Source organism: Camelina sativa, chromosome 9, assembly GCF_000633955.1.
Source record: "Camelina sativa cultivar DH55 chromosome 9, Cs, whole genome shotgun sequence".
Lineage (NCBI taxonomy): Eukaryota > Viridiplantae > Streptophyta > Magnoliopsida > Brassicales > Brassicaceae > Camelina > Camelina sativa.
Genome location: NC_025693.1, coordinates 33791653 through 33808750, shown reverse-complemented (window position 1 = coordinate 33808750; position 17098 = coordinate 33791653). Strand labels below are relative to the sequence as shown.

The following is a 17098-nucleotide window of genomic DNA, read 5'->3' as shown; positions in this document are numbered from 1 at the left end:
AAAAATATTTGAAGACACAATGCGAATATAATTTTTTTTTAAACGGTTATGATTTTAAGCATAATCTAATTTAAATATTATTTTGATTTTGATAATATTTATAGAGAAAAAAATAGATATATTATCTTTAATATGATTTATTTTATTTTAATAATACTATTTCTCTAATGACATTTTCTTATAGTATACTACATGACAATAGGGTTATTTTGCTAACAACAATGCTTAAATAAGTATACAGGGAAATTAATATTTTTGTGCTAATTCATCTATTTTTATTAATAATATTTCAACTATTTATCCGGTGCATACTAATGAAAAAGAAAAATTCTATTAAAAAACTTTAAAATGACAACTATTTCCACTTTAAACGTCCCATGTTTTAAACTCCTACTATAAATCATCAATGTAAAATTAATATTCCATGTGATCCAGAATCAAAGTGGTTGCCACCTTAAAAGTTTTCTAAAGAAATTTAACACATGCTAAATATATAATCTAATTAATGATCTTACCCAAAAAAAATAACCTAATTAATTAGTGTTGTTAGATTTTGAAAATTATTAATTTGATATTTACACGTTGTAGAAAACAAAAGCTCTAATGTGAACGATACTAAAATATAACTATAAATATAACAAAATGAAAGAAAACCAAAACCAAACTTTTTTTGTCTCTCCATCTTTTGTTAAATCCAAGAAACTCAAACCATTTATACTAATGGCTTATGTAGGCTTACTTGAAGTCTTCATAGCTATTCTTGTCTTTATTTTCTTCCATTTCTTGATCCACAAGAAACCCAATCAAATCTCACCTAGAAACTGGCCAGTTCTTGGGATGCTTCCTGGCATTCTCATCACGCTTCATAGGATTAATGATTATGTTGCAGAGGTTCTCGAGGTCTCCAACTTGACTTTTGTATTCAAAGGCCCGTGGTTCTCTGGCATGAACATGTTGATCACTTCAGATCCTGTAAACATACAACACGTTTTCAGCTCCAACTTCTCCAATTATAACAAAGGACCAGAGTTCAAAGAGATGTTCGATTTTCTAGGAAACGGGATCTTCACTGCTGACTCTAAACTCTGGGAGGATATGAGAAAATCCGCACTGGTCGTGCTTAGCCATCAAGGGTTTCAAAGCTTCTCACTGAGGACCATCATGCGTAAAATAAAGAACGGGGCTGTCCCGGTCCTTGATCATTTTGCAGAGGCAAATATGATATTTGATTTACAAGACTTCTTCCAGAGGCTAGCATTTGATGCAACCCTTACTCTGGTAACGGGATACGACTCAAATTCTCTTTCCATTGAAATGCCGATGAACGAGTATGCGAAAGCTATGGATGCTGCCGAAGAAGTGGTCGTGTATAGACATGTGAAGCCTATGATCTTGTGGAAGCTGCAAAACTGGATTGGGGTTGGAGAAGAGAAGAAGATGACCGAAGCTAATGCTGCTGTAAACAGATCATGTGCAAAGTATATATCTGCCAACAGAGAGAACAAAATAAGTCGTCGCTCTGATATTGGAGAAGAAGCTCATGATGAGGATATATTAAGCGTCTACATGAATCTAGATACTTCCAAGTATGAGCTTTTGAATCCAAGAGATGATAACTTCCTCAAAGACATCATCAAGAGTTTCATGTTTGCTGGAAGAGACGGCATTGCAACCGCTCTCACTTAGTTCTTTTGGCTGCTCTCCAAGAACCCTGAAGCTATGACCAAGATCCGCCAAGAGATAAACAACACAAATCTACCAAGTTCCGGATTGAGTTTAGATGCAGACAAGTTAAACAAGATGGTGTATTTACATGGTGCATTGTGTGAATCACTACGCCTCTACCCTCCAGTCCCGTTCGAGCGGAAGTCTCCCATAAAGCAAGATATGCTTCCAAGTGGACATAAAGTCGATGCAAATTGGAAGATTTTGTTCTCTGTTTATGCGTTAGGGAGGATGAAGGCCGTGTGGGGAGAAGACGCGTCTGAATTCAAACCTGAGAGATGGATCTCTGAGAGTAATGGAGGCCTAAAACATGAACCTTCTTTCAAGTTCTTCGTGTTTAATTCCGGTCCAAGAAATTGCTTGGGGAAAAACTTGTCTTTCTTGCAGATGAAGACAGTGGCTGTCGAGATCATACGGAATTATGACATCAAGGTCATTGAAGGGCACAAGGTCGAGCCATCTTCTTCCATAATCCTTCACATGAAACATGGCCTCAAAGTTACAGTTGCTAAGAGATGATTGGTTTCATAAAGTCAAAAGGACAATATTAACAAACTTGTAAGAAATCATCAATAAATTGCATTTCAAAGAGGTTGATGGCTGTGAAGCAATCTTTATCCCAACAGATTTATACACCCTATGAAAGTTGGTGGTCGATGTGTCTTTCTCCAATGTAGGTTTGTGCCCCTCTCTCTGCTTCTCACCTGCTTTTTTTTTTGCCTTTATCCGTACTGTATAATCTTTTCAATTTATTTCTGAAAATGTTCGTTCTATATACATTAATTACAAGACTATGAATATTATCTAAGATATAAACATTTATAATGATAAAGATAGAATAAAATTGATCAAACATGTGTATATAAGTAGAGGAGTTTGGTAGGTAGAAAATAAAAACCTAAAAAATGAATGAAAGTCTCATGCAAACATGCAAGTATCCAACCAGTTAAGAACCAAAACCTAACATTACTTGATAAATACACATTGTTGAAATATTAACGGTTAGCCAAATTCTTCATGATGAAGACAACTAAAGTCAAACCATATCCATTCTACATCCATATTAAGCAACTCTTGATTAGTTTTAGAATTCGTCGATTAGTATTACGGTTCATGTTTTATGGGCTTAAAAATTATAAGTACGCTATATGAAACCTACGGCATTTTTTTGTTTTTCCTTTGTGAACCGAAACCTACGGAATCTATTCTCCCAAACCTATTAGGAATAGGCACAGTCGATATATATAAACATATGGGTAGAGAGGTCGTTTAGTAAAGTTTTAATACAAGTTCACCTACAAACAAAAACCTTATTAGAAACCAGCTTATATATAACATCGATCATGAGATCATACGAAACAACGATAATCCAAGGAGTGAATTGTTGGAAAGCGCGGTTTATATACTATGTAATAGGCATCTCAGCATCTTTCAGTTGTTTAACAGCAACGATCATACAACTCTGGTCCTCTTCTTCTTGGGGAGACATGGACGCGGCTGAGATCAGGCCTGCTCTTGCTATTCTTGCAGTACACTTCTTGATTATGGCTATTTTGGTCGTGAGGTCGTTTTGCGTCCCGATTCCGACAGTTACTAACAATATCGAGACTTGCTGGATGGGAGAAGGCAAGTGGTGGGACATCAACTTATTCTATATGTTCTTTACGTTTATGATGTCGTACTATTTACATTGCGTACAGTTTAGTATTTACACGATTGGGAGTTTCTCGGGAGGCTTTGCGGTCAAGCAACTCAACCAGCCGGAACTAGATCTTTCTATTCAACATGTTATCTTGACTATTTTGTATTGTTGTTTGAGTGGCTATGTGGGTTACCAGCAACCTGCTTGTCCACCTTTTGCTTTGTTAGCATTGATACTTGGAAGGTTCTTTGTTGACCTCATATTCGAGAAGGCGGCCGGACTCTACTTCAGTAAGGCCAAGCAAGCATCAAGGATTCATATATGACCTCAAACTCCCAAGCATCAATGACCTCAAACTTCTTTTCATGTAGTTTTTTTTTTTCTTCTTTTTTAATTTGTTCCTCTTTATGATTCATATATATAAGAAGTTTTTGAGTGAAGCTAGCTAGGATTATGGCGGGAGTGAATGAGAACGTCTTGAAAGGCTTAAAAGGCACCTTCGGTGTGACATTGTTCATTAAAAGAAGAATTTTGTTTTGTTTTTTTTATATAAGCTTTTTTGGAAATTACATATAAAAAATTATTCCCTCTATTATTTACTTATTAATCTAATTTTTTTTTTTTTTTGACAATTATTAATCTACGGTTTAACCAGGTATTTAAGTTTTAACCATGGGAACAAAATATCATCGGTTAAATCAAGTGATATGGTTACTGTGTACCAATTGGAACCGAAATCTATACACATATACATCGGTTTTCGCATCTAAACCGGCAAAATCCCTAAAAAGCTCACACTAAACTTCCAAAAATAGCCGCCGTTCGTCCTCTAGTAACCGTCCAATCTCTGGACGGTGATATGACCACAGATCAAACCACCACATTACTTCTCCCCGATGTGATGAAAGCACCAGTTCGTCCCGACGTTTCGAACCATGTCCACGCTTAGATCTCAAACAACAGTCGCTAACCTTACGCCGTCTCAAAACGCGCCGGTCATCAGACTTCAGCCGAGTCATGGGGTACAGGAAGAGCCGTATCACGTATCCCTCGTGTCGCCGGAGGTGGTACTCACCGCGCCGGTCAAGCGGCTTTCGGAAACATGTGTCGTAGTGGTCGAATGTTCGCTCGGACGAAGATCCACCGTCGCTGGCACCGTAGTGTTCATCGGCGATTGCTGGCTCTTGTGATGGCTCGTGGACATATGATTGAGAATGTTCCTGAGTTTCCTCTAGTGGTTAGTGATTCAACTGAGTCTGTTGAGAAGACTAGTGCTGCGATTAAGGTATTGCAACAGATTGGTGCTTATGCTGATGCTGAGAAGGCTAAGGATAGTATTGGGATTAGATCTGGTGTAGTTAAATTGAGGAATCATAGATATGTTTCTTGTAAAGGTCCGTTGATTGTTTATGGTAATGAGGGAGCTAAGTTGGTTGAAGCGTTTAGGAACACACCTGGGGTTGATTTGTGTCAGAGTTTGCTTAAACTAGCTCATGGTGGTCATTTAGGTAGATTTGTTGTGTGGACTCAATCGGCTATAGAGGAGTTGGAATCGGTTTATGGTTCGTTTGAGAAGTCTTCGGAGATGGAGAAAGGTTATGTTTTACCTGGCAAAGATGGTAAATGCTGATCTAGGATTATTAATTCGGATGAGGTTCAGAGTGTGGTTAGACCGATTGAGAAGGATGTGAAGAGAGCTGTATTTGAAGAAGAATCCTCTTAAGAATTTGAATGTGATGTTGAAGCTTACCCCTTATGCTAAGACTGCTAGGAGAATGTCTTTGTTGGCTGAAGCTGAGAGGGTAAAGTCTAAAAAGGAGAAGCTAGAGAGGAAGAGGGAACCCTTCTCACAGGTAACTGTTTAGACTTGATGAGCTTAGAACCCCTGGTGTATATCTAGCTTGTGTGATTAATCATCTTCTTCTTGTTGTTCTTGTAAGGGGAGGCAATGAAGATCAAAGCAGTAGGAAAAGCGTGGTACCAGACTATGATATCGGACAGTGACTACACTGAGTTTGACAACTTCACCAAGTGGCTCGGTGTGCAACAGTAAAATCTGCAACCTTCTCACATTTTTTTTTTTTTGATTCTGAGATCAAAGTCATACTTATAACCATGATAAAATTGTCATGTTAAATCGATTAATTAACTGTGTTAGATTCTTTAGAACACAACTCTCCAGTTAAATAATCTTAGATAACTTTCGTCGAATTGAGATTATTGAACAAGTCATATTTTTGCATACAATACAAAACAAGTGACTTGAAAGTTCATCTTTAATCACGTAAGCCACATATTATTACTGTATTTTGAGTCTACGACGTGCCTTAATCTTTTCCTTCTGATTTATATACAATATAGAATGCAAAGTCGTCTCCTACAAAACTAGAAACTTACTTGAAAAAGAAATGATAGAATGCAAAGTCGTCTCCTACAAAACTAGAAACTTACTTGAAAAAGAAATGTTTGGATTAGAACTGCCCACTCACATTGAAATAGTATATTTATATGTTTCTTATCCTAATCATATTTGATGCTTGTTCGGACTTGGTCTAGCTGTGAATTTGATATATATATATAAATATCAGCATCTTTCCAAAACTTTAATATATATTGCCTACAGAAACGATAACTATCCACCACTTCTCATTACTTTAAGACACATTTTCAACTAACAAGAAACACCCAAATGAGGAACATGAGAGTTTTCTTCTTCGTCTTGCTTTGTTTCTTCTTCGTCTTCTTTGTGAAACTCAGCAGAGGACAGAACAACAGAATAACAGTAATCAATGTGGGTGTTGTAACAGATGTCGGGATAATGCACTCGGACATTGAAATGCTCTGCATCAACATGTCTCTAGCCGATTTCTACTCTTCCCGTCCTCAATATCAAACAAGGCTTGTCGTTAACGTCGGTGATTCCAGACACGACGTTATCGGTGCTGCAGCTGCAGGTACCTTCTCTTCTCTCTCTCTCTTTCTCTCTCTCTCTCTCTCTAATATACACATATTTGGTTTAGATACATCCTTATCTTCTCTCTCACGCTCTGATATACCTATGTTACTGTTACTGTATTTGACAATATGATCCATCAAACAAAAGATACTCTGTCCACGTTAGCGATCATCTGTCTATTCGCATTCAGTTCTTCACACCAAGTTTTCTTGGTTTTGACATTGTCACAGGTCTTGAGCTTATCAAGAACAATCAAGTGAAAGCCATCTTGGGGCCATGGAGTTCAATGCAAGCTCATTTTTTGGTCGAGATTGGCCAGAAATCACGGGTTCCGATTGTTTCCTACTCTGCAACAAGCCCATTTCTTACATCTCTCCGTAGTCCATACTTCTTTCGTGCTACATACGAGGATTCCTTTCAAGTGCACGCCATAAAAGCTATCATCAAGTTGTTTGGATGGAGAGAAGCCGTGCCTGTTTATATCGACAACACCTTTGGAGAAGGTATAATGCCTCGTCTCACGGATGCATTACAAGAGATTAATGTTCGCATACCTTATAGATCTGTCATCGCTCCCAATGCCACGGATCATGAAATCTCTGTGGAGTTGCTTAAGATGATGACCATGCCCACAAGAGTGTTCATTGTCCACATGTACTCTTCTCTTGCCTTAAGAGTCTTCATTCAAGCTAAGGAGATTGGTTTGATGAAACCAGGATATGTTTGGATCCTTACCAATGGTGTAACTGATGAATTAAATTGGATAAGTGAGACGGGTATTGAGGCTATGGAGGGGGTATTGGGTGTTAAAACTTATATTCCGAAATCCAGAGAACTCGAAATATTTAGTTCTCAATGGAGGAGGAGATTTTCACGGATGGACCTCAATGTCTATGGATTGTGGGCTTATGATGCTATAACCGCACTTGCTATAGCCATTGAAGAAGCTGGAACAAATAACTTGACTTTCAGTAATGCCGATCCTGGGAGAAATGTGTCTGAACTTGAAGCTCTTGGTTTATCCCAATACGGTCCAAAGATTCTCCAGACACTCTCAACAGTTCAGTTCAAAGGACTTGCAGGAGATTTCCGTTTTGTCAACGGGCAACTGCAACCGTCGGTGTTTGAGATTGTTAATGTGATAGGAACTGGAGAAAGGTCGGTAGGATTCTGGACAGAGGAACATGGTCTTGTGAAGCAACTAGACCAGCAGCCGCGTAGCATGAGCGCTTTATCTACTTGGAAAGATCATCTTAAGCAAATTATATGGCCTGGAGAGGCTGATTCTGTTCCCAGAGGATGGGAAATGCCGACTAATGGGAGGAAGTTGCGCATTGGAGTTCCAAAGAGAACTGGTTACACCGATCTCGTGAAGGTCACAAGGGATCCTATCACCAATGCATCACTAGTCACAGGTTTCTGCGTTGATTTCTTTGAGGCTGTGATTCGAGCAATGCCTTATGACATCTCCTATGAGTTCATTCCTTTCGAAAAAAGCAATGGTAAACCAGCCGGTAATTACGACGACTTGGTTCACCAAGTGTACCTCGGGGTGAGCAAGATCACTCACTAATCATCCCTAAAATAATTCTATTTTTTTTTAACAAAATCCATCTTAGTGAGCTCTTCCTTTCTTTTCTCTCGCAGAAATATGATGCTGTTGTGGGAGATACAACCATACTGGCGAACAGGTCTGCTTACGTTGATTTCACATTTCCGTTCTTTAAATCAGGCGTAGGATTAATCGCCCCCATTAAAGACCAAGTGAAAAGAGACAGTTTCACTTTCTTGAAGCCTTTGTCATGGAGACTATGGTTGATTTCCTTTGCCTGCTTTTTTCTTGTTGGAATCACTGTCTGGGCTCTTGAACATAGGGTTAACCCGGACTTTAGAGGACCTGCTAATTACCAAGCTAGTACTATCCTCTGGTTCGCCTTCTCTACCATGGTTTTTGCTCCAAGTACATTCAATCTCCCCACTTTGCATCTCAGCATAGATTGATGTTTCTATATATAATAACCTTAGGTGATGCTTACTCCCGAGTTGCTGTCCGCAGGAGAAAGAGTGTTCAGCTTTGGAGCTAGGCTTCTAGTTATCACATGGTACTTCATCGTTCTCGTGTTGACTCAAAGTTACACAGCTAGTTTGGCATCGCTTTTGACATCGCAGCAACTTCATCCAACCATAACGAGCATGAGCAGCTTGCTTGAGAGAGGAGAAAAAGTGGGTTATCAGAGAACATCCTTCATTCTTGGAAAGCTTAGAGAAACAGGTTTCTCGCAATCGAGCCTTGTGCCCTTCGATACATCTGAAGAATGCAACGAGCTTCTTAGAAAAGGACCAAAAAAGGGAGGTGTCTCTGCAGCTTTCTTGGAAATACCTTACTTGAGACTCTTTCTTGGACAATATTGCAACACTTATAAAATGGTTGAAGAACCCTTCAATATTGATGGTTTCGGCTTCGTAAGTTTCCAAGACAAAATATCTGTGAAATTTGCATTATTATACCGTGAGGTGAGACTATATAATGCACATTTACTGTAGGTTTTCCCGATAGGATCACCTATGGTGGCCGATGTTTCAAGGGCCATCTTAAAAGTAGCAGAGTCACCAAAGGCGATGGAGCTTGAGCGTGCATGGTTCAAGAAGAAAGAAGAAAGTTGTCCAGACCCAGTCACCAATCCAGATCCAAATCCATCTTTTACCTCTAGGCAGCTCGGCGTCGACAGTTTCTGGCTTCTGTTTCTTGTTGTGTTTGTTTTGTGCTTTCTAACACTCGGAAAATTCACTGTCTGCTTGCTATGGACGACCAAATGGAATCATTTGTGGAAAGAGTTTCAGAAACCAGACAACGATTCATACATCAACAATGTAGAGAAATGTCCATGTTCATTGAGTCGACACATCCCAGTCTCTTTGCTATGGAATCATTTGTGGGAACCAGACAACGATTCAAACATCAACGATGCAGGGGAACGTCGGTGTTCATCGAGTCGACAGATGCCTGAGAACATTATACAAAGTCAAGCAACGAACTAGACATAAAATCGTTATCTTTTGGCCACTTTTGATGCTCTAAATACAATAATTCTTGATTTTGTTTTTTTCTTTGAAAAGTAGGCTGGATTTGAATTGAACCCAAGATCTAACTCAACTATATCATAACTCATAAGAAAAAATGGACTTAGACGAACTATAAAATAAAATATGATACGAGCCTACGAGCAAAAATAATCCTCAACTTAACGCCTATCTTGAAATACTTATACTACATATTATTGGAAAACAAAAAGCAATGAATGAAAATTGTTCATATTTTGGTACTTAGCGCTTTGAAGTGATTTGTTTGGATTTTTTTTTTCTTTTTCTTTTTTTGCTTTTTGAGAATAAAGTCATAACTTAGAGATGCACGTTACACTGCTACTAAGACCATCTTCAATGGTTTTCCCTACTTTTACCTCTAAAATAGAGGAACTCTATAATAGAGGTGACTTTTGCTCCAATGGATACTTCTATTTTTTCCTCTAAAAAAAATATTCCGTAGAGATTCCTTTTTTATTTTACAATTAATACATTTTACTTATAAAAGTTGCAAACTAACCCATTTAGTTTAGTATTTGTGAAACTTTCATAAAATTATGATATTATTTAAATTTTTAACATTCATAAATATTATTTAAATATCATATTTATTAAAAAAATACATTACATCATATAAAATAATAAAACATAGTAAATTTTTTTAACCATCCACATTAGAGTATTTTTCCCACAAATGCTCAATTAATGCATTTCGAAGTGAGAAATGAGCTTCTTTATCTTTGATTTTTCTAAATCGACCTAGAAATTCTTGGAATCGGATATCATCATCTTCCGCCATTTGGACTCATGGAGGTGGAACTTCTCTTTCAACTTCAATCGGTGCATTAAGATCACGCTCATCCTCGATTATCATATTATGTAAAATTATGCATGTAGTTATTATGTCATGTAGCACATTCTTTTTCCAAAAACGTACCGGTCCTTTCAAAATAGCAAAACGTGATTGAAGTACTCCGAATGCACGTTCTACATCTTTTCTGCATGCTTCTTGTTGTGTTGCAAAATATTTGTTCTTTGGACCTCTTGGTTCGTGTATAGTTTGCACTATGGTGGACCATTTTGGATATATACCATCAGCCAAGTAATAACCCATATTGTATTCTTTTCCTTGAATGGTATAATGAACTGGAGGAGCAATACCTTGAGCGAGATTGGAGAAAAGGTGGGAAGATTCCAACACATTGATATCCTTATTAGTGCCTGGCAATCCGAAATAAGCATGCCATATCCAAAGATCATAATCTGCCATAGCTTCAAGAATTATAGTAGGTGATCCACTACGACCTGCATATTGTCCCGCCCAAGCAGTAGGACAATTTTTCCACTTCCAGTGCATGCAATCTAGGCTACCAAGCATTCCGGAAAAACCTCGTTTTTCACCAATGTAAAGAAGTCGGGAAATGTCATTAGGTGTTGGTGATCGTAGGTATTCCTTTGAAAATATCTCCACTACGGCTCGACAAAACTTTTTCATGCTTTCGATTGTTGTTGATTCGCCTATCTTTATGTACTCGTCTATGGCATCTGCAGGAAGATCATATGCTAGCATCCGAAATACAGCCGTTATTTTTTGAAGAGATGATAATCCAAGTCTACCACTTGAATCCCTTCGTTGTGTGAAGTAGTTTTCATGACTTTCAACTTGATGAATAATACGAAGAAATAGAAGACGAGACATACGAAATCTCCTGCGAAATGTAGCTTCATTGTACTTCGGGTTCTCTGAGAAATAATCATTGAACAATCTGTCATGAGCACTTTCTCGATCACGATGGATGAAAGAACGTTCGGGAACTGAACCACCATGGATTGCTTGATTTTTTTGTTGATTGAGAAGGAATTGAATAACTGAATTGTTATTAGCAATAGCATGTTGTATTGCTTCTTCTTCATGATCACAATTATTGATGATCTCCATATGTTCATCATCCGAAGAAGATGATGAAAGATGAAAATTTGGTAAATTAAAATTCATTTTAAAAGAAAATTTTGTAAGGTAAGTAATTGATTTGGTGTGGCTAAAACTAAAAGCTATAGTGCTATTTATAGAAGAAATTATGACATTTTCTTATTCTAAAATTTATTTCTATTAATTTTATTCACAAGTTTCTATTACAATTTAATTTTATTCACAAGTTTCTATTATAATTTAATTTTAATTTTTTTTGGTCTGGTCAAAGACAACATGTACAAAGCATCGATTTCACCATGAAGCTTTGGAACTGTTTCATGAATAAGACATTAAAAATTTATCAGTTACTAGAAAAAGAAAAATTGTTTAAAAAATATGAATACAAGAAAGATACTTTCTTCGTGAGTTTCCAAAAGAGTTATATAGAAAGTATAAACCAAAAGAGAATGAAGAATATTAAAATCTAATACTATGCTAATAAAGGGGGGCAAAATAATCTTACCTGCAACATAAGTTGTTGGTCAGAGACTGAAGTCCATCAGCGGTGAAGTTGTTCTCATCCCAAAGAACGTGGTAATGAGCAGGTCGAGAAGTGCCATGTTAATGTAATTTTGATTAGTTAAACACTTATTAAATCTCACCCACACAATCACATGAGATTATAGGTGTTTCACTTGTATATTAGATTTCCTTTATTCCACAACGGGAATGTGTAATTTGGACCCCACATGCTTAAGGCACAATATCGGTCAAACACAAGATTCACGATTACGATTTAGTTGTTAAAGTTTTTTGTCCGGTCAAATACAACATGCACTGGCCTCGATTATACCATGTCTTGTCAATCCAAACATTCACAAACCCAATTAAAATTTGATCTTTTACAAACATTGTCCATTAATAATTTACACATGCATTGGTTAGTTATTTGAGTTTGACCGAAGAAAAACATGCATTAGTTAAAAATATACGTAGACAAACATTAAATAAAGTAATTGACTAGAAAATTGTTCATAAATATCGACTTCGTACTATTGAATCTATAAATAGTAGTATTGTTAAACATTTTGCATTCACAACTCTAAAAGAATCGATAGCATATGTACTTATTAATAAAATGTCTCGTTCTTTAGGATATTCTCTTGAAGAAGACAGATTATTATGTGAAGTTTATATGCAAATTTCTCAAGATCCAATTCAAGGTGTTTATCAATCATCCGATCGTTTTTGGGGTCGTGTGGTTGAAGCTTACAATAATGAAAAAAATACAACGTGGAGTGAACGTTCCAAAAAATCAATTCAATCTCGGGTTCAAACAATTCAGAAGGCAACAAAAAAATTGCATGCATGCATAAAACAATGTGAAAATAGACATCAAAGTGGTGCTTCAAATGATGATATAGTAAGTATTTATTTGTTTGAATTTTTTACTATAAATGTTTTCAATATTTTTGTTTTTGGAGTTTTGTTGTTTTTTTTGGCTATCTTATATATTTTACAAAAGAGAAAATAACTCTTGTTTAAAATATACGAAATTATTTTATTTTAATTAAAAATTGTAATGTTTAAATTTTATTTATTGTTGAATCCAAAAAAAATATTTTTTATTTTATTTTAATGGTGTGCAGTTTAATCAAGCAAAATTAATGTTAAGTGAAGATCCAAATTTTAAAGGAGGTTGGAAATTTGGACATGTTTGGGATATTGTTAAAAACTTTGAAAAGTTTCAAGATGGTGTTGCTCGTCCTAATCGATTATCTATCCCATCTGGTTTTGACTATACATCGTTAGAATCAGATAATCCTACCATTGGTTCTCCTACACAAGCATCTCCACATTTATCTTCTTCTTCACTAAATTTGAATGATGATGATGAGATTGTTGGTGGATCTTCCTCTCCACGACCTCTTGGGGTAAAAAAATCCAAAATGAAAAGAAAAATTGGTGATCAAACAACATCGATTATCAACACTTTAGAAGAAGGAAATAAACAATTTTTGGAGCAACTAAAGAAGACAAGTGAACAAAGACAACAACATTTAGAGATGCAAAGTAAAAATTATGCTTTGAAAGAGCTAAAGGAAGAAAACAAAATTTTATTTTGTGACTTGAATTCCGTACATCCAAATGTTCGTGGATATCTTCAGGCTCAACAAGCGCAAATTTTACAAAAGCGGAACGATCAACAACAAAACCAGCAAGCTCCTCCTCTATCTACGTCGTTTGGTTCGTTTGGACAAATTTTTAGGGATATTGGTGGATCCGGAAGTAATTTATCAGAATATTAAATAATTAGTCTTTGTTGTATTAAAAATAATATTATGGTATGAATAAAAACTAAAATATTTAAGTTATTTATATTTAATAAGATTTTATATAAATTTTCTTTTGCAAATAATAGTCTCAAAAAATGTTTTTCTATACAAAAACCTTTTAAATTTTTCTATACGAAAACCTTTAAAATTTTTAAACCAAAATATTAAAATTAGTCAAATTTAACTTTATAATAAATTTTCCTATTAATATACAAATTAAATTATTAATATAGGCATAACACTTTAACACAAGCTCGAAGGAACATTTCACGTCACTATGAATCAAAACTATGAACATTTCACGTCACTATGAATCAAAACTATTTCACGTAACTCAAGCTCGAAGAACTGGATGCAAATACACCTGTATTAAATTATTATTAAACTATTTAAATCTATATTTTATTTATTTTGATTATAAATATAAAAGGGTTAAAAGTTCAAGGACCATTTTATAAATAAAAAAGTTCAACTCTATTATAGAGGAAAAAATAGAGTTCCTCTATATATAGATGAAAAAATAGAGATCTCTATTATAGAGGTAGAAATAGAGATGGGTTGGAGTAGATTTTACTCTAAAATAGAGTTAAAAAGCAAATATAGAGGTGGGTTGGAGATGCCCTTACAAAGCAAACTTCAACGTATTATAAGCCCTCTTTAATTAAAAAAAAAAACTTGAATATTTTCCCTTTCTTCAAAACTTCAATTGATGTTCATCTGTTGGCTACATGTTGTCATGTTGAAAGTATATTTAAACAAAGTTAATCCAAACAATTTTTTTTTATAAAGAAAATGTGTTCTCAAGAATTACTTTATTTATTGTTAATGGACATTTTTGCTAAGTTTATCTAATGAATATCTTCCAGAATCAATGAAGTCTTTTATGCTTTCAGTCCCCAACATTATTTCACTGTTCTTAGTCAAAACTTGTTTGTTTTTCGGAAACAATTATTTTTTTAGAAAAAGCTGATAAAAGGTTTTTCTTGACGTTACTTATCGGAAAAAGGCTGAGAAAGGTTTTGTTTTTCTTTTTCTTGAGATACTATAGGGGCCAAAGACAAAGTTGTTCGTCTCCTCTCTGCTCAGAAAAAGAAAAATCTATGACCAAAAAAATGAAAAAAGGGAAAATGGTGAATCAACAACCTCTCTATTCACCGATCAACCCACATTTCTTCCAACCCCTTCTTCCCGATTTCACCGACCATCTCGTATTCCATCTCTCTCTGTTTCTTTATCTCTCTTGAACCAAAAGTTGTTTCTGTTTCTAAATTCTAAAATCATCATCTTGCATATTTGTTTCAGGACATTCCTGTGGCGTTCTTTTTGAAGTATGTAGTGGGAAGTAACGAAGGAAACACGGCTAAGCTCAGATCAGACGCATCGGACACAACATGGGAAGTGAAGATTGATGGCCGGAGACTTTCTCACGGTTGGGATGATTTCGCCATCGCACATGATCTTCGAGTTGGTGACATTGTCGTTTTCAGACATGAAGGAGAGTTGGTGTTCCATGTCTCAGCTTTAGGACCAAGTTGTTGCGAGATTCAATACAGAGATGATAAAAAGGGTAACCTTAATTAATTTCATATTAGAATATTATTACCACATTTAGAATGATTCTGAGCTTTGCTTAATCTATCAACAGAGAAGCTTTGTGATACAGTCACAGAGAAGGTTTCAATTCAGAAAAAGAGTCTAAAGAGAGAGGCTGCAGATTCTGCACCAGACCATTCACTAGATTCTTGTTTTGTTACCACTGTCACTGCTTCGAACCTAAGGCGTGATACATTGGTTATGTTACTTTCTTATTACTCCTTAAGACCTTACTATATACATTAAAATTTCGATATGTGTGGTGTGAAGGTGTTTTAATCATATTGAACATAACTCTTAACTTAACTTGTGGCGACATTTGCAGTATCTTCCAAAAGAGTTCGCAAGGTCAAATGGTCTGAAGAACAAATTGAAGATTGTTTTAATGAATGAAGAAGGAGAATCATGGATTATAGACTTGAGACACGAAGCATATCCCTCAGGCCGGTTTAACATGAGAAGAGGCTGGAGAAGGTTTTGTGTAGCTAATGGGAAGAAACCTGGAGACAAGATGCTATTTAAATTGGTTCAAAATGAAGAAACACCTGTGCTGCAGTTGTTCCCCATGGACAGTGAAGATCAAGAAAAACTTGGTAAGTTATTTGCATATTCCATTGATTATTTATAAACTACCTCCTCAAGATTCAAAGGTTGATACAGAAAATGTTCCAAGAAAGAAGAGTCGAAAAGAAGAAGAAGATTATTCACCAGACGACTGTTCTAGTTTTGTGGCCAGTGTCACAACTTCAAATCTATGGCGCGATAGAATGGTTATGTTACTTCCATATTACTCCCTACCTATTTTGATTTTTTTTATCTCAGTGAGAGGTGTGTTGATCATATATCTCATGATGACTATACTCAAACTGCAGTACCTTCCGAAGAAGTTCATATTGTCCAGTGGTTTGTCGTTGAAGACATTTCAGATACTTCTAATGAATGAAGAGGGAGAATCATGGAAGATAGATGTGAGACACGAGGCATATTCAGGCCGGTTTTTAACCACAAGAGGCTGGAGAAGTTTCTGTGTGGCTAATGATAAGAAACCCGGAGACTCGTTCATATTCAAACTAGTCCAAAATCAAGAAATACCTGTGCTACGAGTGTTCCCCTTGTACAGTGAAGATTGGCACAAACTTGGTAAGTTGTGTTACCTTTTTATGCTTTCAAGAAACAAAAAAAATCAACAAATAAATGAAGTAGGCTTTTCCTTAGCAGAGCCTAGCAATGACACAAGGCAAGGAAAGTGTTTAAAGGCAACCAAAGCAGAGTTTCTTGGCGTAGAAGTTTACCGCGATGACTCAATGCAAGGAAACTGCTTTAAAGCTAGCGTTGCAGAGCCTACCGATGAAGATATAAGGCAAAGAAGACGTTCACAAGCTATTAAACAAGAATATGTTTCCGCAGAAGGGAATTACTCAATAGGCCAAAACCGACTTGTGACTTTAACACTTACACCTGCAAGTAAACTTGTAAGTTCCACAAGAAAACTCTGTTTTCTTTTTTATCTTCTTTCTACATATACTCTCTCTATATAATGTGAAAATGGTATCTACAGAATCTTCCGTTGGAATTCACGAAGGCGAATGGAATCAACAAAGCAGGAAAGATAACAATGCTTGACATATATGGTTCAAGATGGCGGACGTCACTACTTATGGACAATAGAGGAACAATGAGTTTAGGAAAAGGTTCAAATGGCTTCTGTGAGGTTCACGGCGTTAAGATGTATGAGTCTTTTGTTTTGGAGTTGATTTGGGAAGACACAGTTCCTCTTCTTAAGTTTTGTTCCAAAGTTTGAGAACCTTATTTAGAACGTTTGTTAGATAATATTTGGTGAGGATCATCAATCG

The 17098-nt window shown here is 36.1% G+C and overlaps 3 protein-coding genes and 2 pseudogenes across 3 annotated transcripts; 4 read left to right on the top strand and 1 right to left on the bottom strand.

Moving 5' to 3' along the window:
• LOC104713930 lies at nt 721-2244 on the top strand (annotated as a pseudogene).
• Nucleotides 4165-5415, top strand: LOC104715937 (annotated as a pseudogene).
• On the top strand, nt 5958-9460 carry LOC104713929 (glutamate receptor 2.2-like). The gene is made up of 5 exons (XM_010431156.2): nt 5958-6321; nt 6554-7875; nt 7971-8283; nt 8380-8786; nt 8868-9460. The coding sequence occupies exons 1-5, from the start codon at nt 6057-6059 to the stop codon at nt 9360-9362; spliced, it is 2802 nt and encodes a 933-aa protein (XP_010429458.1). The 5' UTR covers nt 5958-6056; the 3' UTR covers nt 9363-9460.
• LOC104715936 lies at nt 10210-11343 on the bottom strand. Its single transcript, XM_010433300.1, has one exon. It carries the CDS (start codon nt 11341-11343, stop codon nt 10210-10212), a length of 1134 nt encoding a protein of 377 aa, XP_010431602.1.
• LOC104713928 (B3 domain-containing protein REM10-like) lies at nt 14712-17080 on the top strand. Its single transcript, XM_010431155.2, has 8 exons — nt 14712-14860; nt 14955-15219; nt 15298-15443; nt 15571-15838; nt 15906-16015; nt 16118-16385; nt 16464-16717; nt 16804-17080. The coding sequence occupies exons 1-8, from the start codon at nt 14753-14755 to the stop codon at nt 17044-17046; spliced, it is 1662 nt and encodes a 553-aa protein (XP_010429457.1). The 5' UTR covers nt 14712-14752; the 3' UTR covers nt 17047-17080.